Source organism: Silurus aristotelis, assembly GCF_946808225.1.
Source record: "Silurus aristotelis genome assembly, chromosome: 7".
NCBI classification, from domain to species: Eukaryota; Metazoa; Chordata; class Actinopteri; order Siluriformes; family Siluridae; genus Silurus; species Silurus aristotelis.
The window spans coordinates 443,476-470,975 of record NC_139580.1 but is presented as its reverse complement, the minus strand read 5'-3'; the positions used below and the strand labels follow the sequence as shown (position 1 = coordinate 470,975).

Genomic DNA, 27,500 nt, shown 5'->3' with positions numbered 1-27,500 from the left:
CACGTACACCTATCAGAACCCACAGACACGCCTCTTAGGTCTAACAGGAACATTACCAGTCAAAGGTTTGGTGTTTTTCTTCTATTTTTATAATATTTTCAATCAGGGGTTTCTGAGGCTGCTAATTCTAATAAACCAATCCTGTGCAGCAGAGGTAGCTCCTGGTCTTCCTTTCCTTTGACGGTCATCACGAGAGTCTGTTTTATCAGTGTTTGATGGTTTTGGAGACTTGAGTTTTCAAGTTGTTGAGATGTTTGGGATTGATTGAGCTTCATTTTTTAAAGGTAATGATGGATCCTGAAGCTGAGTGTTTCTTGCCATAACATGGATTTATACAGTAGTTGTAGTTTTCCTGTTTCCTCTGCACAAGACATCTGATGCTTTAAAGCACATTAAGAAGGTAAGAAATGTCACAAATGAAGAGGAACCTGTGACCTGAAACCCATTCCAGATGACAGCAGGTGATTCTGATGGGAGAACACCATGAGTGTGTAAAGCAGCATCAAAGCTACATGGAGATACTCTGGACAAAATCAAATATAAAACATGTTCTTTACCAGCTGTTTGCTTACTACAGAATTCCAGATGTGTTCTTTCATAGTTTGGATTCTTCAGTGTTAATGCACAATGTTGAAAATGATACTAATAAAGAAACCTCTGGAAGAGATGTGTCCAAACTCCTGAGCTTACAGAAGCACCAGGTATGATCATATTTAAAATATTATATGATATATTTGTGTCTAATTTGTAGCTGCAGGCTGGTGAGACGTTGAGGAGTTCCAGTATCAGCAGTGCTGCTGTGGATCTCCTGCAAGCTCGACAGCAAGTCCTGCTTCATCAGCAACAGCTAGAGGAAAAAGAATCAACAATCAGAAGTCTCCAGGGGCAGTTAGAGAAAAGGGATGGAATGATCGGAGGTCTACAAGAGCAGCTAGAAGATAGGGACAGAAAGATCACAGGTCTCCAGGGGCAAACAGAGGAGATAAATGGAAAGGTCAAACATCTTCAGGAGCATCTACAGGAGAGTGAGGACAATGTTAGCTGCCTCCAGGAGCAGATATCACAGATGATGCAGATGCAACAAGGGATGAGTGAACCTGAGCTGGTAGGTGGATCTTGGTCAATAAACTTCTGAATTGATCTCGTTCAGTTCAATTTAAACCTTCCAGAGTTCTGCAATAGTTGGATTGAGTATACATTGTTCCTCACTCCTGGGTTTACTGTCATGTGGATTCATCATTACGATGATGAGGAAATATAATATACATATTTCATTTTGTCCTCAGGTTTCACGTGCTTCAGAAGAATCTTTTCTCCAGAGACGTCAGGACTTGCAGATAAAGCAACAGGAAAAACGAATACAAGAGCAACAATCATTATCCCAGCTCCAAGAACATCTCCAAGAATCTGAGCTGCGTTTTATCAACATTAGTGAACAGCTGGAGGTAAAGGTCCGTGACCTACAGGCTTGTGAAGCAGAGCTCCATGCTTCCAAGCAGAAGGAGCGACTTTCATCAGGAGAAATCTTGCAGCTGATGGGCACTGTGGAAGTCCTTCAGAAACGCTACCATCAAGGGAACCAGTCAGAAGTTGAGGTTCTCCAGAAGGCAGAGCAAGATGCTACTTGCAGGTTGGACCACTTGAGAGCAGAACTGGATGAGATGTATGGACAGCAGATTGTTCAGATGAAACAAGAGCTTCTTGCTCGGCACAAGGAAGAGATGGCGATTACAGTTGATCAGCATTCCACAGAACTGAAAAAAGTCTTGGACCAGCATCGCCTTGAAACTGAGCGATTAACATCTCACTTGACTCAATGCACAGGAGAAGTCAATGCTCTGAACGTCAGGGTGATTGAACTCCAGCAACGGCTGCAGGAAATGCAGGTCCTGCGAGAAAGAGCTGAACATGATCTCACACAAACATCTGAGGAAAAAATCTTCCTGCAAAACCAGGTGCAGCAGCTCACACATGACTTGCGCTTAAAGGATCAGGAGAAGAGCCAATCGGAGGTTCATCTCGAGCTTCGTACTAAGATTACTGACCTTCAGGCTCAGCTAGCATCTGTTCAGGAAGCTACAAGTGAGCTGGAGGCCAAGCATGAATCTGAGATTACCAACTACAGAATCAAGCTGGAGATGATGGAAAGGGAGAAGGATGCAGTACTTGATCGCATGGCCGAGTCACAGGAAGCTGAACTTGAACGCCTTCGCACGCGGCTGCTGTTCAGTCACGAGGAAGAACTTTCTAGACTTCGTGAGGACCTTCATCATGAGAGTCAGATGAACGTGGATAACCTGCGGGTTGAGCTCATCCAGCGACATGAGGAGTCTGTGCAAAAACTCTGCAGTGGGTATGAGGAGCAGATAAGGATCTCTGAGGATGAAAGATTGATTCTAGCAGCAGAAAGCAGCTCACTGCTGCAGGAGATCGTCACACTGAAACATGACCTTAGCCAAGCACTGGAGAAATCTCAGGCAGAGGAGCTGCTCTCACAGCTGAAGACGCTACAGGCAGAGATTCAGGAGCTAAGGCAGAAGCAAAGTGAGAAGGTTGAACCTGATGGGGTACAATTACAGCTGACAGGGGAACCTGAGCAGAGCTGGGAGAAGATAGAATCTGAAAATAAACTTCTGAAAGAATCCAATGCTTTCCTGGCTGAAGAGCTGAAGTCTCTTGAGGAGGAACACAAGATGCTGATTAAGAAAATGGATACACTGATTTCAGAGAACAGACAAGCCAATGAGATGGCTGAAGAATTAAGAGCTGAAATTGAGAGGCAGAAAAGCACCTTCTCATTTGCAGAAAAGAACTTTGAGGTGAACTACCAGGAGCTGAGAGCAGAGCTGGAAGAAAGGCTTCGAGAACAGATGCTGCAGTATGAGATAAAACTTGAAATTCTAAAGTCTGGAATGGAGCATGAATCCATCCAGAGTAGGAAAGAAAAGGATGAAGAACCAGAAGGAGGAACATTCGTGGAAAAAGACACAGCAGAGTTGATGGAGAAGCTTCAGAGTGTGGAGTTGGAGAGAGCCGGGCTAGTGCAGCAGGTGGACCAGAAAGAGACTGAGATACAGAAGATGAAACTGCAGAGTGAAGATCTAGTGTTCCAGATTAAAAATATGACCGAGGAGTTAAAGAGAGCAGAAGAAGAGAAGACAGGGTTACTGGAGCAGGTGGAGCAAAAGGAGGCCAAGGTCAAGATGGTGGAGCTAGAAAGGGCAGGGCTTGTTGACCAGTTGGTGCAGAAGGAGGTGGAGGTAAAGAGAGTGGAGCTAGAGAGAGCAGAGTTGGAAGAACGGACTGAATTGAGAGAGCTGGAGTTAAATCGGGTGGAGATGGAAAAGGTAGTGCTGGTGCAGCAGGTGGACCAGAAAGGGGTGGAGCTACATCAAAAGGAGGTGGAGCTTGAAAGGATAAAGCTGGAGAAGGCAGCACTGAGGCAGCAAATGGACCAGAAAGAGGTGGTTCTACAGAAAAAAGAGTTTGAACTTCAGGAGATCATAGCAGAGAAGGTAGAGATGGTACAGCAGGTAGACCAGAAAAAGGCAGAACTACAAAGCATGATGCTGGAGAGGGTGGCGCTAACGCAGCAGGTGACCCAGAAAGAGGTTCTGCTGCAAAAAAGAGAGGCAGAACTAGAGATGATGGCAGAAAAGGAGGCAGTGGTGGAACAGAAAGAGGTAGTGCTGCTGCAGAAGCTGGGGAAGGTGGAGCTCACAGACCAAGTTCGAGGAAAGAAGGCAGGCAGGAAGGCAAGACACAAGACCAGCAGGGTCAAAGGTTTAAAGACCAAACTGAAAACTAAAAAACAAAGTCCGCTCCAGACTACAGTTTCTGAGGTGGACCTTCAGGGAGCGCAGGGAGGTGAGACTGAGCAGATGTTGGCTCCGCCCCTTTCCAAGGCTGTGGAGGAGGAGAAGGAGGAGGAAGAAGGGGAGGAGAGAGTGAGAGAGACTGATTTCTGTGTTGTACATCGCAGTGATGGTGTGAAGCAGAAAACACACACTCGCACTAAGATTGGTGGTGCTGCAGCGACATACACTCACACACACACTCGCACACACACACACACACACACACCCCCTCAGCCTGCTGCAACAGCGACGCACACACAGAGAGAGAAGCCTGAGAACGACTCTGAGAAACAGGTGAGTGAGTTTCACTCGTTTCTTTGCAGTAGATATACTGTGGTGTGTGTGTGTGTGTGTGTGTGTGTGTGTGTGTGTGTGTGTGTGTGTGTGTGTGTGGCATTTAAATTAGCCTTTAGCTGCAGTTGAATTGCTGCATGCAACAGTTGTGTCGTGTCTGTGGTTCAGTGTGCTTTTGTTTTTGGTATTTTTAATTTCTAGCTTTTCTTTTTTTCTTCTCTCCTTCTCGCACTCTGTTTGTTTTTCATTTTTGTAACTTTGAGGTGTAGTGTTTGTGTACAGTGTGTGTTTGTGTACAGTGTGTGTTGGGTACAGTGTATAAAAGGATCTGGTCCTGATCAAGGGAGTGCAGAGTCGTGAAAATTGAATATGTAAATGTTGTCAAGGTTAAGACAATGTGTTCAAAGAGAGAGCTCATTAATGTAGAGATCAAGAGAAAGAAAGGCTAGAATAGAGAGAGAGAGAGAGAGAGAGAGAGAGAGAGAGAGAGAGGAGGGAGAAGACAGAGAGCACACAGGGTGAGAGTCCATATAGATAAAAGAGTGAAGGAGGTAGAGGACATTCTGGAGGAAAATAATTAGCAGGAGGTGAATGTGTCTGGAGGAAAATGTAGAAATAATGCAGAGCTCAGGGATAAACTGTTTTGTAACATGATTTGGAATTCTCTAGAGTCTGTTTGGTATCTGTAGTGCAGTCTGTAGGAAATGTTCTGTTTATCATCTACCATAAGAAGTTCCATCAATAAAACTACAACTATGGTTGCATGATACCGGGATTAAGAACACTAACTGACTAAGACTAACTGCTTACCCGCCTTGAAAAAACATCCACTAACTCTTTAGGACTGACTGCAATTTTCCCTCTCGACTGTCAACTAACTCCCTTCTGGAGAGACCACTAACTCTCCCCACCTTGCCAGTATCTTGCATTGGAAACAAAGAGTAACCTGCCTCTGGACTAATAACTATGCTTACCGACTCGCCTCACGACTCAATATTGCAGCCTCACGACTAATGATCACAGACTCGCCTCACCACTGAATATCACAGACTCGCCTCACCACTGAATATCACAGACTCGCCTCACCACTGAATATCACAGACTCGCCTCACCACTGAATATCACAGACTCGCCTCACCACTGAATATCACAGACTCGCCTCACCACTGAATATCACAGACTCGCCTCACCACTGAATATCACAGACTCGCCTCACCACTGAATATCACAGATTCGCCTCACCACTGAATATCACAGACTAGCCTCACCACTGAATATCACAGATTTGCCTCACCACTGAATATCACAGACATGCCTCACCACTGAATATCACAGACATGCCTCACCACTGAATATCACAGACTCGCCTCACCACTGACGATCACAGACTCGCCTCACCACTGACGATCACAGACTCGCCTCACCACTCACGATCACAGACTCGCCTCACCACTCACGATCACAGACTCGCCTCACCACTCACGATCACAGACTCGCCTCACCACTGACGATTACAGACTCGCCTCACAACTGACGATCCCCGACTCGCCTCACAACTGACGATCCCCGACTCGCCTCACCACTGACGATCCCCGACTCGCCTCACCACTGAATATTACAGACTCGCCTCACCATTGATGATCACAGACTCGCCTCACCACTGAATATTACAGACTCGCCTCACCACTGAATATCACAGACTCGCCTTACCAGTGAATATCACAGACTCGCCTCACCACTGAATATCACACTCGCCTCACCACTGAATATTACAGACTCGCCTCACCACTGAATAATACAGACTCGCCTCACCACTGAATAATACAGACTCGCCTCAGCACTGACGATCACAGACTCGCCTCACCACTGACGATCACAGACTCGCCTCACCACTGACGATCACAGACTCGCCTCACCACTGACGATCACAGACTCGCCTCACCACTGAATATTACAGTCTCGCCTCACCACTGATGATCACAGACTCGCCTCACCACTGAACATTACAGATTTGCCTCACCACTGAATATTAGACTCGCCTCACCACTGAATATTAGACTCGCCTCACCACTGATGATCACAGACTCGCCTCACCACTGATGATCACAGACTCGCCTCACCACTGAATATTACAGTCTCGCCTCACCACTGAATATCACAGTCTCGCCTCACCACTGAATATCACAGACTCGCCTCACCACTGAATATCACAGACTCGCCTCACCACTGAATATCACACTCGCCTCACCACTGAATATTACAGACTCGCCTCACCACTGACGATCACAGACTCGCCTCACCACTGACGATCACAGACTCGCCTCACCACTGACGATCACAGACTCGCCTCACCACTGAATATTACAGTCTCGCCTCACCACTGATGATCACAGACTCGCCTCACCACTGAACATTACAGATTGCCTCACCACTGAATATAAGACTCGCCTCACCACTGAATATTAGACTCGCCTCACCACTGATGATCACAGACTCGCCTCACCACTGATGATCACAGACTCGCTTTACCACTGAATATTACAGACTCGCCTCACCACTGATGATCACAGACTCGCCTCACCACTGAATATCACAGTCTCGCCTCACCACTGAATATCACAGACTCGCCTCACCACTGATGATCACAGACTCGCTTTACCACTGAATATTACAGACTCGCCTCACCACTGATGATCACAGACTCGCCTCACCACTGAATATCACAGTCTCGCCTCACCACTGAATATCACAGACTCGCCTCACCACTGAATATCACAAACTCGCCTCACCACTGAATATCACAGACTCGCCTCACCACTGAATATCACAGACTCGCCTCACCACTGAATATCACAGACTCGCCTCACCACTGAATATCACAGACTCGCCTCACCACTGAATATCACAGACTCGCCTCACCACTGAATATCACAGACTCGCCTCACCACTGAATATCACAGACTCGCCTCACCACTGACGATCACAGACTCGCCTCAGGAATGACTATTACAGACTTGCCTCACCACTGATGATCAGACTTTCCTCACCACTGAATATTACAGATTTGCCTCACCACTGACGATTACAGACTCGCCTCACCACTGAATATCACAGACTCGCCTCACCACTGAATATCACACTCGCCTCACCACTGATGATTACAGACTCGCCTCACCACTGATGATTACAGACTCGCCTCACCACTGTATATTACAGTCTCGCCTCACCACTAAATATTACAGTCTCGCCTCACCACTGAATATCACAGACTCGCCTCACCACTGAATATCACACTCGCCTCACCACTGAATATTACAGACTCGCCTCACCACTGAGGATCACAGACTCGCCTCAGGAATGAATATTACAGACTCGCCTCACCACTGAATATTACAGATTTGCCTCACCACTGACGATCACAGACTCGCCTCACCACTGATTATCACAGACTCGCCTCACCACTGATGATCAGACTCGCCTCACCACTGAATATCACAGACTCACCTCACCACTGAATATCACAGACTCGCCTCACCACTGAATATCACAGACTCGCCTCACCACTGATGATCACAGACTCGCCTCACCACTGAATATTACAGTCTCGCCTCACCACTGAATATTACAGTCTCGCCTCACCACTGATGATCACAGTCTCGCCTCACCACTGATGATCACAGTCTCGCCTCACCACTGATGATCACAGTCTCGCCTCACCACTGATGATCACAGACTCGCCTCACCACTGAATATTACAGACTCGCCTCACCACTGATGATCACAGACTCGCCTCACCACTGATGATCACAGACTCGCCTCACCACTGAATATTACAGACTCGCCTCACCACTGAATATTACAGACTCGCCTCACCACTGATGATCACAGACTCGCCTCACCACTGATGATCACAGACTCGCCTCACCACTGATGATCACAGACTCGCCTCACCACTGATGATCACAGACTCGCCTCACCACTGATGATCACAGACTCGCCTCACCACTGAATATCACAGACTCGCCTCACCACTGATGATCAGACTCGCCTCACCACTGATGATCAGACTCGCCTCACCACTGATGATCAGACTCGCCTCACCACTAAATATTACAGACTCGCCTCACCACTGATGATCACAGTCTCGCCTCACCACTGATGATCACAGACTCGCCTCACCACTGATGATCACAGACTCGCCTCACCACTGATGATCACAGACTCGCCTCACCACTGAATATTACAGTCTCGCCTCACCACTGAATATCACAGTCTCGCCTCACCACTGAATATCACAGACTCGCCTCACCACTGAATATCACAGACTCGCCTCACCACTGAATATTACAGTCTCGCCTCACCACTGATGATCACAGACTCGCCTCACCACTGAACATTACAGATTGCCTCACCACTGAATATAAGACTCGCCTCACCACTGAATATTAGACTCGCCTCACCACTGATGATCACAGACTCGCCTCACCACTGATGATCACAGACTCGCTTTACCACTGAATATTACAGACTCGCCTCACCACTGATGATCACAGACTCGCCTCACCACTGAATATCACAGTCTCGCCTCACCACTGAATATCACAGACTCGCCTCACCACTGAATATCACAGACTCGCCTCACCACTGAATATCACAGACTCGCCTCACCACTGAATATCACAGACTCGCCTCACCACTGAATATCACAGACTCGCCTCACCACTGAATATCACAGACTCGCCTCACCACTGACGATCACAGACTCGCCTCACCACTGACGATCACAGACTCGCCTCAGGAATGACTATTACAGACTTGCCTCACCACTGATGATCAGACTTGCCTCACCACTGAATATTACAGATTTGCCTCACCACTGACGATTACAGACTCGCCTCACCACTGAATATCACAGACTCGCCTCACCACTGAATATCACACTCGCCTCACCACTGATGATTACAGACTCGCCTCACCACTGATGATTACAGACTCGCCTCACCACTGTATATTACAGTCTCGCCTCACCACTAAATATTACAGTCTCGCCTCACCACTGAATATCACAGACTCGCCTCACCACTGAATATCACACTCGCCTCACCACTGAATATTACAGACTCGCCTCACCACTGAGGATCACAGACTCGCCTCAGGAATGAATATTACAGACTCGCATCACCACTGAATATTACAGATTTGCCTCACCACTGACGATCACAGACTCGCCTCACCACTGATTATCACAGACTCGCCTCACCACTGATGATCAGACTCGCCTCACCACTGAATATCACAGACTCACCTCACCACTGAATATCACAGACTCGCCTCACCACTGAATATCACAGACTCGCCTCACCACTGATGATCACAGACTCGCCTCACCACTGAATATTACAGTCTCGCCTCACCACTGAATATTACAGTCTCGCCTCACCACTGAATATTACAGTCTCGCCTCACCACTGATGATCACAGTCTCGCCTCACCACTGATGATCACAGTCTCGCCTCACCACTGATGATCACAGTCTCGCCTCACCACTGATGATCACAGACTCGCCTCACCACTGAATATTACAGACTCGCCTCACCACTGATGATCACAGACTCGCCTCACCACTGATGATCACAGACTCGCCTCACCACTGAATATTACAGACTCGCCTCACCACTGAATATTACAGACTCGCCTCACCACTGATGATCACAGACTCGCCTCACCACTGATGATCACAGACTCGCCTCACCACTGATGATCACAGACTCGCCTCACCACTGATGATCACAGACTCGCCTCACCACTGATGATCACAGACTCGCCTCACCACTGATGATCACAGACTCGCCTCACCACTGATGATCACAGACTCGCCTCACCACTGAATATCACAGACTCGCCTCACCACTGATGATCAGACTCGCCTCACCACTGATGATCAGACTCGCCTCACCACTGATGATCAGACTCGCCTCACCACTGAATATTACAGACTCGCCTCACCACTGATGATCACAGTCTCGCCTCACCACTGATGATCACAGACTCGCCTCACCACTGAATATTACAGACTCGCCTCACCACTGATGATCACAGACTCGCTTCACCACTGAATATTACAGACTCGCCTCACCACTGAATATTACAGACTCGCCTCACCACTGAATATCACAGACTCGCCTCACCACTGAATATCACAGACTCGCCTCACCACTGAATATCACAGACTCGCCTCACCACTGAATATCACAGACTCGCCTCACCACTGATGATCACAGACTCGCCTCACCACTGATGATCACAGACTCGCCTCACCACTGATGATGAGACTCGCCTCACCACTGAATATCACAGATTTGCCTCACCACTGAATATCACAGACTCGCCTCACCACTGATGATCACAGACTCGCCTCACCACTGATGATCACAGACTCGCCTCACCACTGATGATGAGACTCGCCTCACCACTGAATATCACAGACTCGCCTCACCACTGAATATCACAGACTCGCCTCACCACTGATGATCACAGACTCGCCTCACCACTGATGATGAGACTCGCCTCACCACTGAATATCACAGATTTGCCTCACCACTGATGATCACAGACTCGCCTCACCACTGATGATCACAGACTCGCCTCACCACTGATGATCACAGACTCGCCTCACCACTGATGATCACAGACTCGCCTCACCACTGATGATCACAGACTCGCCTCACCACTGAATATTACAGACTCGCCTCACCACTGATGATCACAGACTCGCCTCACCACTGATGATCACAGACTCGCCTCACCACTGATGATCACAGACTCGCCTCACCACTGATGATCACAGACTCGCCTCACCACTGATGATCACAGACTCGCCTCACCACCGATGATCACAGACTCGCCTCACCACCGATGATCACAGACTCGCCTCACCACCGATGATCACAGACTCGCCTCACCACTGAATATCACAGACTCGCCTAACCACTGAATATCACAGACTCGCCTCACCACTGACGATCACAGACTCGCCTCAGGAATGACTATTACAGACTTGCCTCACCACTGATGATCAGACTTGCCTCACCACTGAATATTACAGATTTGCCTCACCACTGACGATTACAGACTCGCCTCACCACTGAATATCACAGACTCGCCTCACCACTGAATATCACACTCGCCTCACCACTGATGATTACAGACTCGCCTCACCACTGATGATTACAGACTCGCCTCACCACTGTATATTACAGTCTCGCCTCACCACTGAATATTACAGTCTCGCCTCACCACTGAATATCACAGACTCGCCTCACCACTGAATATCACACTCGCCTCACCACTGAATATTACAGACTCGCCTCACCACTGAGGATCACAGACTCGCCTCAGGAATGAATATTACAGACTCGCCTCACCACTGAATATTACAGATTTGCCTCACCACTGACGATCACAGACTCGCCTCACCACTGATTATCACAGACTCGCCTCACCACTGATGATCAGACTCGCCTCACCACTGAATATCACAGACTCACCTCACCACTGAATATCACAGACTCGCCTCACCACTGAATATCACAGACTCGCCTCACCACTGATGATCACAGACTCGCCTCACCACTGAATATTACAGTCTCGCCTCACCACTGAATATTACAGTCTCGCCTCACCACTGATGATCACAGTCTCGCCTCACCACTGATGATCACAGTCTCGCCTCACCACTGATGATCACAGTCTCGCCTCACCACTGATGATCACAGACTCGCCTCACCACTGAATATTACAGACTCGCCTCACCACTGATGATCACAGACTCGCCTCACCACTGATGATCACAGACTCGCCTCACCACTGAATATTACAGACTCGCCTCACCACTGAATATTACAGACTCGCCTCACCACTGATGATCACAGACTCGCCTCACCACTGATGATCACAGACTCGCCTCACCACTGATGATCACAGACTCGCCTCACCACTGATGATCACAGACTCGCCTCACCACTGATGATCACAGACTCGCCTCACCACTGATGATCACAGACTCGCCTCACCACTGATGATCACAGACTCGCCTCACCACTGATGATCACAGACTCGCCTCACCACTGAATATCACAGACTCGCCTCACCACTGATGATCAGACTCGCCTCACCACTGATGATCAGACTCGCCTCACCACTGATGATCAGACTCGCCTCACCACTGAATATTACAGACTCGCCTCACCACTGATGATCACAGTCTCGCCTCACCACTGATGATCACAGACTTGCCTCACCACTGAATATTACAGACTCGCCTCACCACTGATGATCACAGACTCGCTTCACCACTGAATATTACAGACTCGCCTCACCACTGAATATTACAGACTCGCCTCACCACTGAATATCACAGACTCGCCTCACCACTGAATATCACAGACTCGCCTCACCACTGATGATCACAGACTCGCCTCACCACTGATGATCACAGACTCGCCTCACCACTGATGATGAGACTCGCCTCACCACTGAATATCACAGACTCGCCTCACCACTGATGATCACAGACTCGCCTCACCACTGATGATCACAGACTCGCCTCACCACTGATGATCACAGACTCGCCTCACCACTGATGATCACAGACTCGCCTCACCACTGATGATCACAGACTCGCCTCACCACTGAATATTACAGACTCGCCTCACCACTGATGATCACAGACTCGCCTCACCACTGATGATCACAGACTCGCCTCACCACTGATGATCACAGACTCGCCTCACCACTGATGATCACAGACTCGCCTCACCACTGATGATCACAGACTCGCCTCACCACCGAATATCACAGACTCGCCTCACCACCGAATATCACAGACTCGCCTCACCACCGATGATCACAGACTCGCCTCACCACCGATGATCACAGACTCGCCTCACCACCGATGATCACAGTCTCGCCTCACCACCGATGATCACAGACTCGCCTCACCACTGAATATCACAGACTCGCCTCACCACTGAATATCACAGACTCGCCTCACCACTGAATATCACAGACTCGCCTCACCACTGAATATCACAGACTCGCCTCACCACTGAATATCACAGACTCGCCTCACCACTGAATATCACAGACTCGCCTCACCACTGAATATCACAGACTCGCCTCACCACTGATGATCAGACTCGCCTCACCACTGAATATTACAGACTCGCCTCACCACTGATGATCACAGACTCGCCTCACCACTGAATATTACAGACTCGCCTCACCACTGAATAATACAGACTCGCCTCACCACTGAATATTACAGACTCGCCTCACCACTGATGATCACAGACTCGCTTCACCACTGAATATCACAGACTCGCCTCACCACTGAATATCACAGACTCGCCTCACCACTGAATATCACAGACTCGCCTCACCACTGAATATCACAGACTCGCCTTACCACTGAATATCACAGACTCGCCTCACCACTGAATATCACAGACTCGCCTCACCACTGAATAATACAGACTCGCCTCACCACTGATGATCAGACTTGCCTCACCACTGACGATCACAGACTTGCCTCACCACTGACGATCACAGACTCGCCTCACCACTGACGATCACAGACTCGCCTCACCACTGACGATCACAGACTCGCCTCACCACTGAATATTACAGTCTCGCCTCACCACTGATGATCACAGACTCGCCTCACCACTGAACATTACAGATTTGCCTCACCACTGAATATTAGACTCGCCTCACCACTGAATATTAGACTCGCCTCACCACTGATGATCACAGACTCGCCTCACCACTGATGATCACAGACTCGCTTCACCACTGAATATTACAGACTCGCCTCACCACTGATGATCACAGACTCGCCTCACCACTGATGATCACAGATTCGCCTCACCACTGATGATCACAGATTCGCCTCACCACTGAATATTACAGACTAGCCTCACCACTGAAAATCACAGACTCCCCTCACCACTGAATATCACAGACTCGCCTCACCACTGATGATCACAGATTTGCCTCACCACTGATGATCACAGACTCGCCTCACCACTGATGATCACAGTCTCGCCTCACCACTGATGATCACAGACTCGCCTCACCACTGAATATCACAGACTCGCCTCACCACTGAATATCACAGACTCGCCTCACCACTGAATATCACAGACTCGCCTCACCACTGAATATCACAGACTCGCCTCACCACTGAATATCACAGACTCGCCTCACCACTGAATATCACAGACTCGCCTCACCACTGATGATCAGACTCGCCTCACCACTGAATATTACAGACTCGCCTCACCACTGATGATCACAGACTCGCCTCACCACTGAATATTACAGACTCGCCTCACCACTGATGATCACAGTCTCGCCTCACCACTGATGATCACAGTCTCGCCTCACCACTGATGATCACAGACTCGCCTCACCACTGAATATTACAGACTCGCCTCACCACTGATGATCACAGACTCGCTTCACCACTGAATATCACAGACTCGCCTCACCACTGAATATCACAGACTCGCCTCACCACTGATGATCAGACTCGCCTCACCACTGAATATTACAGACTCGCCTCACCACTGATGATCACAGACTCGCCTCACCACTGAATATTACAGACTCGCCTCACCACTGAATATTACAGACTCGCCTCACCACTGATGATCACAGTCTCGCCTCACCACTGATGATCACAGTCTCGCCTCACCACTGATGATCACAGACTCGCCTCACCACTGAATATTACAGACTCGCCTCACCACTGATGATCACAGTCTCGCCTCACCACTGATGATCACAGTCTCGCCTCACCACTGATGATCACAGTCTCGCCTCACCACTGATGATCACAGACTCGCCTCACCACTGAATATTACAGACTCGCCTCACCACTGATGATCACAGACTCGCTTTACCACTGAATATCACAGACTCGCTTTACCACTGAATATCACAGACTCGCCTCACCACTGAATATCACAGACTCGCCTCACCACTGATGATCAGACTCGCCTCACCACTGAATATTACAGACTCGCCTCACCACTGATGATCACAGACTCGCCTCACCACTGAATATTACAGTCTCGCCTCACCACTGATGATCACAGTCTCGCCTCACCACTGATGATCACAGTCTCGCCTCACCACTGATGATCACAGACTCGCCTCACCACTGAATATTACAGACTCGACTCACCACTGATGATCACAGACTCGCTTCACCATTGAATATTACAGACTCGCCTCACCACTGAATATTACAGACTCGCCTCACCACTGAATATTACAGACTCGCCTCACCACTGAATATCACAGACTCGCCTCACCACTGATGATCACAGACTCGCCTCACCACTGATGATCACAGACTCGCCTCACCACTGATGATGAGACTCGCCTCACCACTGAATATCACAGATTTGCCGCACCACTGATGATCACAGACTCGCCTCACCACTGATGATCACAGACTCGCCTCACCACTGAATATTACAGACTCGCCTCACCACTGATGACCCCCCCCCCCCCCCCCCCCATGATGTCTGACCCCATCTCAAGTCTCATCTCCACTTCATGAGTATAATAATGACTGGTATATGTGTGTGTGTGTGTGTGTGTGTGTGTGTGTGTGTGTGTGTGCGTGCGAGGCAGCTGAAGAACCAATATGAACAGACAGACTTGGCCCCCACAGTGACACACACAGACAACATGGAAGGTTTTGAACACGTGAGTGCTTATTTACACACCTCGACTTTCACAAATCTCTTTTATACTGGGGTAGAGGTCTGGTAGCAACTAATCTCTCTCTCTCTCTCTCTTTCTCTCTCTTTCTCTTTCTCTCTCTCTCCTTTTAGGAGGAGTGTAGGCTGCAGATGGAGGCCCAGCGTATCAGCCTGTCTCAGATTCATGCTGCTCAGTTAGAGCTGCTCAAAGAGAGACTGGCTGAGTGGGAGGATCCTGGAAGACAAGGCGGGGCTACAGGTAAACCATGTAAATAGGCGTGTGTGTGTGTGTGAGAGAGATCCAGAGAGATTTGTATCACACCTGGTATGTTCCGCACGTCGAACACACTTTAACCTGTTAGCCTTAGTCATTGCTTTGGGACTCACAGCTGAAAATGGCCCGAAAAACTTACTTTCGTCTTCTCCCTTTAGGGGGCGCCACAGCAGACCATCCGCATGTTTGATTTGGCACATGTTTTTACTGTGGATGCCCTTCCTAACGCAACCCCCTCATTTATCCGGGGCTTGGGACCGGCAGTAAGGCTTGTGCAACCCTAATGGCTGGGGTTGGTTCCCTGACATTTAAATGATAACAGTTCCTGAGAAAAGTGTGCTACATACACAATTTAAATATCTTTGCAAAGAAGACAAATTAGGCTTTACTGTTAATTATAGCAGATTGGATATTGATATTGAGTTGGTATTCATATTTATGACCAGGTAGCAGACAAGCTCTTGTTTTACAGACCATTCATATTGATGTGCGGCCATTTCAATCTCAACAATACACACACACACACACACACACACACACACACACACACACACACACACACACACACACACACACACTTAAGCATTTCTCTCATAAAAAAACCAATAGGCAACAAAACGTATAAAGGGAGATATATTGTTATTTTATGTAAAATAGTATCTCCATGCAGATCTCCAAGTCTCTGTTGTTACTCCGCCCCCTCAAATATTTTCCACATCGCTGCTTTGTGCAAATCTCTGATTAAACAATTTATTTGACTGACATTTTTTTTGTAAACGAAGTCCAATTAGCACGAGCTGGAAACTGTTTAACACGAGCGGTTTGAGCAGAACTGAGAGCTGCATCACTTCCTGGTTCATGTGCACATGCTCCTTCTCTGTTTGACCACTAAGAGTTTATAAAGAGTAATAAAACTAAGACTCACACGTGGAGAATAAAATCCTCCCATATATTGTTAGAATCCTGCACTTATTGCCTACATTTTCCATCAGTCATTTAGTTTCCATAATGTTACTGGCTGGAAATAAAAGGTTTAAAATGAGAGATGGTGCAGAGCAGAATGTCACCTGGACACCTGCCTATAGAGAGGAGACTCAAGCCCCGAAACATTCAGCAAATACATTCCTTATACATTTTCCATTAAAACACAGAGATCAGAAATCGCTGCTTGTGGCTGAGAGCTTTAAAATGATGTATAGTCATGGTTACTCTTCTCCTTTTTATTATTTCATCTATTGTTAAACATTAACACCTGAGAACACTGGGATACCGGACGCACAGGTGCAGCGCTGAGGGTTAAAGAAGGCGATCCTGCTAATATTATTCACATGAGCCTCAAAGGAAAGACTCGATAATAACACACCACCTGTGTGCTCCAATTGAAGTAATGTATCATTGTGTGTGTGTGTGTGTGTGTGTGTGTGTGTGTGTGTGTGTGTGTGTTTGTCAGCCTGCAGCCCCTCACTGAGCTCCATCTCCAAGGGCTGCACACACCTCCTCCAGGTACAAGTGTGTGTGTGTGTGTGTGTGTGTGTGTGTGTGCGTGTGTGTTTTTTTTTCATATATATATATATATATACACACACACACACACACTGTGTGTATATTGTGTGAATGTATTACTTGTGTGTGTGTGTTATACACTAACCCTAACAGGGTGTATGGTGTTATTGATCGCAGTATTAATAACTGTTAGCTCACATGCTAACCTGACAGAATCCTGATAGAAATATTGTTCAACTAATTAGCTGGTTAGTTTATGCTAATCTGTGGGCTTCCTGTCAGGTTTATTCCCTGTTTAGCAAAGATATCCTGCTAACATGCGCTAACCTAAAAGGATGCTGACAGGAATTAAAAAAAAAAAAGCGCTCCTGACAGAAGTTGTCAAATGAATAGTCATATAATCGAATTATTAACCCAAGCTAACACTCGCTAACTCTTACTAAAGTAAAATCCCTTTAAAAAATTCTGTCAGGTTAGCAAGATTTCTGAGAGGATTATTTATGTTTACTTGATTTCTATAAGTTCTGTTTATTACATTGTTTTATGCTGTGTGTGTGTGTGTGTGTGTAGTTGATATCTGGTGTGTGTGGAGTTGATGCTGTGGCTGTGACAGATAAACAACTACAGAATCTCCAGCCTTCCACCATCAGAGAGATCATAGACACAACTCGAGGTGTGTTTGTGTGTGTTTTATACAAACATCATTATTTTACTTTCATCATTCAAATAATTTGGATTTTCTTATGATTGTGTTACAGTATATAATATATTGTTTAACACTGTGTGTGTGTGTGTGTGTGTGTGTATGTGTGTGTGTGTATTTATAGATGTATACCGTAAGCTGCAGCGGTTGGATATGGGTGTTTTGTCTTTACACACTAATCTTACAGTATCACTGAGTGCGGATGTGAAAGAGGTAACACACACACACTCTCTCTCTCTCTCTCTCTCTCTCTCTCACACACACACACACACACACACACACACACACACACACACACACACACACACACACACACACACACACACACACACACACAGAGAGAGAGAGAGAGAGAGAAACACACATTTGAATTAAACTAGGTGAATACTGTAGAACTACAACCCAAATTCCAAAAAAGTAGGGGCACTGCATAAAAGTTGAGATTTTGAAATCTCATAAACACAAATTTTATTCACGATAAAACAAAAAACATATAAAATGTTAAAACTGAGAAATTTTAAGGAAAGATCAGGTCATTTTGAATTTGATGGCTGAAACACGTCTTAAAAAAGTTAAGACGGGGCAACAAAAGTCTGGAAAAAGTAAATGTTATTAAAATGAAACAGGAGAAACTAATGAGTAACTAATACTAGTAACTTATGAGGTTAACTGATGGCAGGTCAGTGAGATGATTGGGGTATAAATAGTGCATCTTAGAGAGGAAGAGTCTCTCAGAAATAAAGATGGGCGGAGCTTTACCTTTATCTGTGAAAGACTGTCTACAATCTGTGGAACAATTTCAGAATAATGTTCCTCAACATTAAATTGCAAAACAGCTGAATATCCCATCATTCACAAAACATAAAATTAAACATTTCTGAGAATCTGGAGGAATCTGGATCTGGAGAAAGGGACAAGGGTGAAAATCAATATTGGATGTCATGATTCTGTAATGGAGAATCGCTGCATGGGATCATTAACATCATTGTCTATGAACACAGTTTGCACATCATCCACAATGCAGGTTAAAATATGCAAAGATGTAGTCGTGTGTGAACATGATCCAGAAACACCATCCTCTCTGGGCCAAAGCTCATTTAATGTACTGAGGCAAAGTGGAAAAACTGTTCTGTGGTCAGACGAATTTTTATTTCTTTTTTGGAAACCATGTTCACAACGTCCTCCGGACTAAAGAGGAGAGGGACCGTCTGGCTTGTTATCAGAGCTCGGTTCAAAAAGCCACATCTCTGATGGTGTTGTGGTGCATCAGTGTCTGTGGAATGGGCAGCTTGTACGTCTGGAAATGTTCCGTCACTGCTGAATGCCATATAGAGGTTTTAGAGCAACAAATGCTTCCATTCAGAAATTCTTTTTCAGGGAAGGTCTTGTATATCTGAGTAAGACAATGCTAACTGCATACTGCATCTAATACAATAGCATGACTTTGTAGTAGAAGAGTCTGAATGATCAACTAGTCTACCTGCAGTCTAAACCGCCACTATTTTAAAACATATGCATCATGAAATAAAAAACACAACAAAGGAAACCCAGAACTGTTGAGCAGCTAGAATCCTGTATCAGACACACATGGGACAACATTCCTTTCCAAAACTTCAGCAACTGCTCTCTTCAGTTCCCAGATGTATGTGGGCAGATGTGATGATGCACATTGGGGAACACGGCCCTGTAACAATTTTTCTAAGAGACGTGTTGCAGCCATCAAATTCTGGATACATTTTTCTTTCAAATGGTATAAATTCTCATTTTAAACATTTTATATTGTTTTTGTTTTATTTGTGAATAGAATATGGATTTATACGATTTATAAATCATTACATTGTTGTTGTTGTTTTTTTTCCCAAACTAATTTAAATATTAGTAAAAAGATAACCCAAGTGAACACATGTTTTAAGTAAAGGGTTTTTTTATTGAGGGAAAACAAAATCCAAAACTGCATGGCCCTGTGTGAAAGTCTTTGCCCCCCTGTTAAAACTGTGGTTTATTACGCCTGAGTTGAATTTCTCTCGCCACACCCAGGCCTGATTACTGCCACACCTGTTCACCATCAAGAAATCTCTTAAATAGGACCTGCCTGAAAAAGTGAAGTAGACCAGAAGATCCTCAAAAGCAGACATCATGCAGAGAGCCAAAGAAATTCAGAAACAAATAAGGAAGAAAGTAATTGAGATCTATCAGTCTGGAAAGCGTTCTAAAGCAGTTTCTAAAGTTTTGGGACTCCAGAGAACCACAGTGAGAGCCATTATTCACAAACTGCAAAAACATGGAAAGTTGAGAACCTTCCCAGGAGTTGGCCGGCCAACGAAAATTAACAAAAGACCTGCAACAACATCCAAAGATCTGCAGGCCTCACTTGCCTCAGTTAAGGTCAGTGTTCATGAATCCACCATGAGAAAGAGACGGCAAAAATGGTCTGCATGGCAGAGTTCCAAGACCAAAACCGCTTCTGAGCAAAAAGAACACAAAGACTCATCTCATTTTTTGCCAGAAAACATCTTGATGATCCCCAAGACTTTTGGAATCTGGATCAGACAAAAGTTGAACTTTTTGGAAGGTGTGTGTCCCATTACGTCTGGCGTAAAAGTACCACCGCATTTCAGAAAAAGATCATACAACAGTGAAATGTGGTGGTGGTAGTGTGATGGTTTGGGGATGTTTTGCTGCTTCAGGACCTGGAAGACTTGCTGTGATAAACGAAACCATGAATTCTGCTGTTTATCAAAAAATCCTGAAGGAGAATGTCAAGCCATCTGTTCGTGACCTCAAGCTGAAGCGAACTTGGGTTCTGATCCAAAACACACCAGCAGGTCCACCTCTGAATGGCTGAAGAAAACCAAAATGAAACTTTGGAGTGGCCTAGTCAAAGTCCTGACCTGAATCCTATTGAGATGCTGTGACATGACCTTAAAAAGGGGGTTCATGCTGAAAAACCCTCCAGTGTGGCTGAATTACAACAATTCTGCAGAGATTAGTGGAGTAAAATTCCTCCACAGCGCAGAAACAGACTCAGTGCAGGTTTTCACAAACACTTAATTGCAGTTGTTGCTGCTGAGGGCGGCCCAAGCAGTTATCAGGTTTAGGGGGCAAACACTTTTTCACACAGGGCCATGTAGTTTTGGATTTTGTTTTCCCTCAATAATAAAAAGCTTCATTTAAAAACTGCATGTTGTTCACTTGTTCTCTTTTACTAATATTTAAATTAGTCTGATCTGAAACATTAAAGTGTAAAAACATGCAAAAAAACAAGAAATCAGGACTTTTTCACACCACTGTGTGTGTGTGTGTGTGTGTGTGTGTGTGTGTGTGTGTGTGTGTGTGTGTGTGTGTGTAGACGGTGTTTGAAGATCACGCAGTTAGGACTGAAGATGGCCACATATCCACACTCAGCGGTAATGTTTTCCTTATTGTTTTCCATTTATCAGATGTCATGAGTATGATCTGGTAGCTTCTCTAGATCATCATCTCTCTCATTTCGTTACGTTTTACACACTGTGTAAGTTAGTTTGAGCTCTGGAGAAGTTCCTGGAGATACAGGAAATAACATCTGTTATCTGCACATCAAGGGTTCATAATAAAGTTTCTTAGCTTTACGAAGATGTTTCTGGTTTATGTTCCATTTCTTTTACTTCATCTGCTTCTCCTTGTTCTTTCACTCCATCAGTTTCTTGTCTTTCTGAGGTCCTGAAATGCAGCCCCAGTTCCTGAAGCCGAGTAGTTTTTACTGTGTTGTGATCTGGAGTATACCTTTCAGATCTTATCACTTCATTTTACTTTTTTGTAGACCTTCAGAAGGAGGTGAAGCAGAAGCTGGAGCTTCAGGAGGAGCAGCACAGGCAGGAAATTAAGTATCTGAGGAGTTTCTACAGCGAGCAGATCAGAGAAATGGAGGAACGCTACACCAACGAGATCCTTCTCCTGCAGGATCGACTTAAGGACAGAGCTTCTGCACACACCTGTCCCAGGTAACACACACGACTGGTCTGGTCTGTACACTCCTGCCCCCTGCTGTCCACTACACATTCTTACACTTTGTGTGTGTGTGTGTGTTTCAGCATGTTGAATATTTCTGAATGCTCACTGGAACAGCAGCTTCAGGTAAGTTACAGTTTTATGAGGTCAGCTATCACACACACACACACACACACACACACACACACACACACACACACACACACACACACACACACACACACAGGTGTGTGAATTAGCCCTTGGCTATAATCTGCCCTAGATAACTCTATCTCCAGAGAGGGAGAGAAAGAGATGCAGTTCTTTATGGATGAGTGAATGAGACGTATTCTGTTTTTACTCCCTCACTCTGTTACACAATCACCCTCTCATTCCTCTTATTCACTCCATCACACAACCTCACCATGATGAGGACCTGAGAGGCTAAACATAGAGAGAGGCAGATAAAAGGAGAGAGAGTGTGAGAGAGAGGTATACACAAACAAGTACAGTGTGATGGAGTATAAAGATTCGTTCACACACTCTGGTATTGTGTTTACTGTAGTGTGTAGTGATGCTGTTGTTGTCATGGTGACAGTTGGAGTAATAGAGTACAGATGCAGTGACTGTGGTACAATAAAACCAAACATGATGAAGGGATAGAAAAATGAGCAGGAGGAGCAGATAAAGATAAAAATGAGAAGAACAGTGATGAATATGAAAATGATCAACAAGAAGATGAAAAACACTGGAGGAGCAGGAGATGGTAAAGGAGGAGAAAGATATGGAGGAGAAGGTGTAGAAAAAGAATAATATAACTAGAATGTGACATGTTCTGAAGAAAATGTGAGTAGTGGTTGTCTGTAAAAGTTTAGTTCCTACTGCGAGACTTGATCGTACTTCAAAAGACGAGCGTTTAGATACCTCACATGCCTGTTATTGCCCTTGTTTTCCGAGGGGGTGGGGCCAGTCACATCATGTGACGTCATTACACAACCCGGCGTTTTGCTCCCCTTGCTGTGTGTTAAGACGTGTCACACGCCTGTGTCGGGTATTTTGCTATTTCATGTTTTTTGCGTGTTACCGCCCACGTGACATCTTGTGACTGCATGTGGTGTCGATATGGCACTCTGCTGGAGATTCCCTGGACCGTGCCGAGCGGTTAGAGGCGTCAGACTTGGGGGTCGGAGTTGGTTTAGCAACGTAGTAAGCAAATAGGTCTGTGTGTTGGGCGTGGCCTATATCACGTGCCGGGAAAATTTTACCCGGGGTTCAACTCCCCCCACGGTGCCGAGTGTTTTGACTTATCGCACGCCCGTTTCCGTGCGCGTTAATTTTTAAGCCTATTTGGGCTAATAATGTGGGCGTGGCTTAGGGTGACATCACGTGACGTCACTATATCACCCACAGTGCAACTCCCTATGCTGGGCTGAGACCGTTGATATGTCACACGTCCCCTTCCTTTATTTTTTACCCCCCCAGCTTTTTTGTGAATCCTAGCTGTTTCCCCATTCATTTCTATAGGGGTGATTAATTGCCCCCTACCCATCGTTCCCGGGGTTATTGATGAAAGTGGGGCGTACGCCGCAATGCACTCGGCACCCACGGAGGATTTGTCTTACGAGATAGTGGGGCAAACGCCGGACGAACCGTGGGGGGTCGGATTCCCCATTCATTTTCTATGGGGGCCGGAATGTCGCCGAATTCCGTGTTGGTCTGGGGTTCGAGGGGCAGATTGTTGTGGTTCATTGGTGAACGGGGTGCCTCAAAAAGCTAAAAATCGGAATAGAATATTTGTATCCTGTAAAAAAACCCTTTTACCTCTACTTGCCGGAGGTATTTAACAACGTGGGTGGTATGGCTGCCATCTGCCCCACACTCCGGACACACTGGATACGTCGAACCGGTGTGTCAGGCGAACTCCGGTCCGACAGCAGAGCGTTGAATTTTCCCCATTAATTTTTAATAGTGGCCGGAATGACATGGAATTCCGAGCGTGTCCGGGGTTCGGGGTGCATATGGTTGCAATCGGCTCCAGACCCCGTACGAGGTGAAGGAGTGTAGTGAGGGATAACGCTTCACTCAGCAAAATCATCATGACTGAGATACTCTGTGTGTGCGTGTGCGTGTGTGTGTGTGTGTGTGCGAGCATGTGCAAGTGTGTGAGTGAGTTTTTGTATTAAATATCTTTAAAATCACTGATGTTACAGCTTACACCCCCCCCCCTTTCTCTCAGGTGCAGCAGTGTGAAATGGAGGAGGAGATTGCAAGGGTAAAATGATCCTGATTTCATGTATGAGACAGTGGGGTGATGGAGGGTGTGTGTGAGAGAGACAGTGGGGTGATAATAGGTGTGTGTGAGCGAGACAGTGGGTTGATGGAGGGTGTGTGTGAACGAGACAGTGGGGTGATAAGGGTGTATGTGATAGAGAGACAGTGGGGTGATGGAGGGTGTGTAAGAGAGACAGTGGGGTGATGGAGGGTGTGTAAGAGAGACAGTGGGGTGATGGAGGGTGTGTAAGAGAGACAGTGGGGTGATGGAGGGTGTGTAAGAGAGACAGTGGGGTGATGGAGGGTGTGTGTCTGTGTGAGAGAGACAGTGGGGTGATGGAGGGTGTGTGTGTGAGAGACAGTGGGGTGATGGAGGGTGTGTGTGTGTGTGTGTGTGTGTGAGAGACAGTGGGCTGATGGAGGGTGTGTGTGTGTGTGTGTGTGAGAGACAGTGGGCTGATGGAGGGTGTGTGTGTGTGTGTGTGTGTGAGAGACAGTGGGCTGATGGAGGGTGTGTGTGTGTGTGTGTGTGTAAGAGAGACAGTGGGGTGATGGAGAGTGTGTGTGAGAAAGACAGTGGGGTCAAAATAGGTGTGTGTGAGAGAGACAGTGGGGTGATGGAGGGTGTGTGTGTGTGAGAGACGGTGGGGTGATAATAGGTGTGTGTGTGTGTGTGTGTGAGAGACGGTGGGGTGATAATAGGTGTGTGTGTGTGAGAGACAGTGGGGTGATGGAGGGTGTGTGTGTGAGAGACAGTGGGGTGATGGAGGGTGTGTGAGAGAGACAGTGGGGTGATAATAGGTATGTGTGTAAGAGACAGTGGGGTGATGGAGGGTGTGTGTGTGAGAGACAGTGGGGTGATGGAGGGTGTGTGTGTGAGAGACAGTGGGGTGATGGAGGGTGTGTGTGAGAGACAGTGGGGTGATGGAGGGTGTGTGTGTGAGAGACAGTGGGGTGATGGAGGGTGTGTGTGTGAGAGACAGTGGGGTGATGGAGGGTGTGTGTGAGAGACAGTGGGGTGATGAAGGGTGTGTGTGTGAGAGACAGTGGGGTGATGGAGGGTGTGTGTGTGAGAGACAGTGGGGTGATGTAGGGTGTGTGTGAGAGACAGTGGGGTGATGGAGGGTCTGTGTGAGAGAGACAGTGTGGTCATAATAGGTGTGTGTGTGAGAGACAGTGGGGTGATGGAGAGTGTGTGTGAGAGAGACAGTGGGGTCATAATAGGTGTGTGTGTGAGAGACAGTGGGGTGATGGAGGGTGTGTGTGAGAGACAGTGGGGTGATGGAGGGTGTGTGTGAGAGAGACAGTGGGGTCATAATAGGTGTGTGTGTGAGAGACAGTGGGGTGATGGAGAGTGTGTGTGAGAGAGACAGTGGGGTCATAATAGGTGTGTGTGTGAGAGACAGTGGGGTGATGGAGAGTGTGTGTGAGAGAGACAGTGGGGTCAAAATAGGTGTGTGTGTGAGAGACAGTGGGGTGATGGAGGGTGTGTGTGAGAGACAGTGGGGTGATGGAGGGTGTGTGTGAGAGAGACAGTGGGGTCATAATAGGTGTGTGTGTGAGAGACAGTGGGGTGATGGAGGGTGTGTGTGAGAGAGACAGTGGGGTCATAATAGGTGTGTGTGTGAGAGACAGTGGGGTGATGGAGGGTGTGTGTGAGAGAGAGACAGTGGGGTCATAATAGGTGTGTGTGTGTGAGAGACAGTGGGGTGATAATAGGTGTGTGTGTGAGAGACAGTGGGGTGATAATAGGTGTGTGTGTGAGAGACAGTGGGGTGATAATAGGTGTGTGTGTGAGAGACAGTGGGTGATGGAGGGTGTGTGTGAGAGACAGTGGGGTGATGGAGGGTGTGTGTGTGTGTGTGAGAGACAGTGGGCTGATGGAGGGTGTGTGTGTGTGTGTGTGTGTGAGAGACAGTGGGCTGATGGAGGGTGTGTGTGTGTGTGTGTGTGTAAGAGAGACAGTGGGGTGATGGAGAGTGTGTGTGAGAAAGACAGTGGGGTCAAAATAGGTGTGTGTGAGAGAGACAGTGGGGTGATGGAGGGTGTGTGTGTGAGAGACAGTGGGGTGATGGAGGGTGTGTGTGTGAGAGACAGTGGGGTGATGGAGGGTGTGTGTGTGTGTGTGAGAGACAGTGGGCTGATGGAGGGTGTGTGTGTGTGTGTGTGTGAGAGACAGTGGGCTGATGGAGGGTGTGTGTGTGTGTGTGTGTGTGAGAGACAGTGGGCTGATGGAGGGTGTGTGTGTGTGTGTGTGTGTAAGAGAGACAGTGGGGTGATGGAGAGTGTGTGTGAGAAAGACAGTGGGGTCAAAATAGGTGTGTGTGAGAGAGACAGTGGGGTGATGGAGGGTGTGTGTGTGTGAGAGACGGTGGGGTGATAATAGGTGTGTGTGTGTGTGTGAGAGACGGTGGGGTGATAATAGGTGTGTGTGTGTGAGAGACAGTGGGGTGATGGAGGGTGTGTGTGTGAGAGACAGTGGGGTGATGGAGGGTGTGTGTGAGAGAGACAGTGGGGTGATGGAGGGTGTGTGAGAGAGACAGTGGGGTGATAATAGGTATGTGTGTAAGAGACAGTGGGGTGATGGAGGGTGTGTGTGTGAGAGACAGTGGGGTGATGGAGGGTGTGTGTGTGAGAGACAGTGGGGTGATGGAGGGTGTGTGTGAGAGACAGTGGGGTGATGGAGGGTGTGTGTGTGAGAGACAGTGAGGTGATGGAGGGTGTGTGTGTGAGAGACAGTGGGGTGATGGAGGGTGTGTGTGAGAGACAGTGGGGTGATGAAGGGTGTGTGTGTGAGAGACAGTGGGGTGATGGAGGGTGTGTGTGTGAGAGACAGTGGGGTGATGTAGGGTGTGTGT

General features: G+C 47.2%; 1 protein-coding gene across 1 annotated transcript in view; it reads left to right on the top strand.

Annotated features, from left to right (window-relative positions):
• The window catches only part of akap9 (A kinase (PRKA) anchor protein 9), a 195,868-nt gene that overhangs the window by 23,591 nt on the left and 144,777 nt on the right, over nucleotides 1–27,500 (top strand). The window contains exons 7-17 of the mRNA XM_083547457.1: nucleotides 752–1,105; nucleotides 1,287–4,151; nucleotides 15,855–15,929; nucleotides 16,058–16,184; nucleotides 17,650–17,702; nucleotides 18,273–18,375; nucleotides 18,530–18,618; nucleotides 21,755–21,812; nucleotides 22,205–22,385; nucleotides 22,476–22,518; nucleotides 24,608–24,643. Coding sequence (XP_083403583.1) covers nucleotides 752–1,105; nucleotides 1,287–4,151; nucleotides 15,855–15,929; nucleotides 16,058–16,184; nucleotides 17,650–17,702; nucleotides 18,273–18,375; nucleotides 18,530–18,618; nucleotides 21,755–21,812; nucleotides 22,205–22,385; nucleotides 22,476–22,518; nucleotides 24,608–24,643 — 3,984 coding nt within the window. The remainder of the gene's footprint in view (nucleotides 1–751; nucleotides 1,106–1,286; nucleotides 4,152–15,854; nucleotides 15,930–16,057; nucleotides 16,185–17,649; nucleotides 17,703–18,272; nucleotides 18,376–18,529; nucleotides 18,619–21,754; nucleotides 21,813–22,204; nucleotides 22,386–22,475; nucleotides 22,519–24,607; nucleotides 24,644–27,500) is intronic.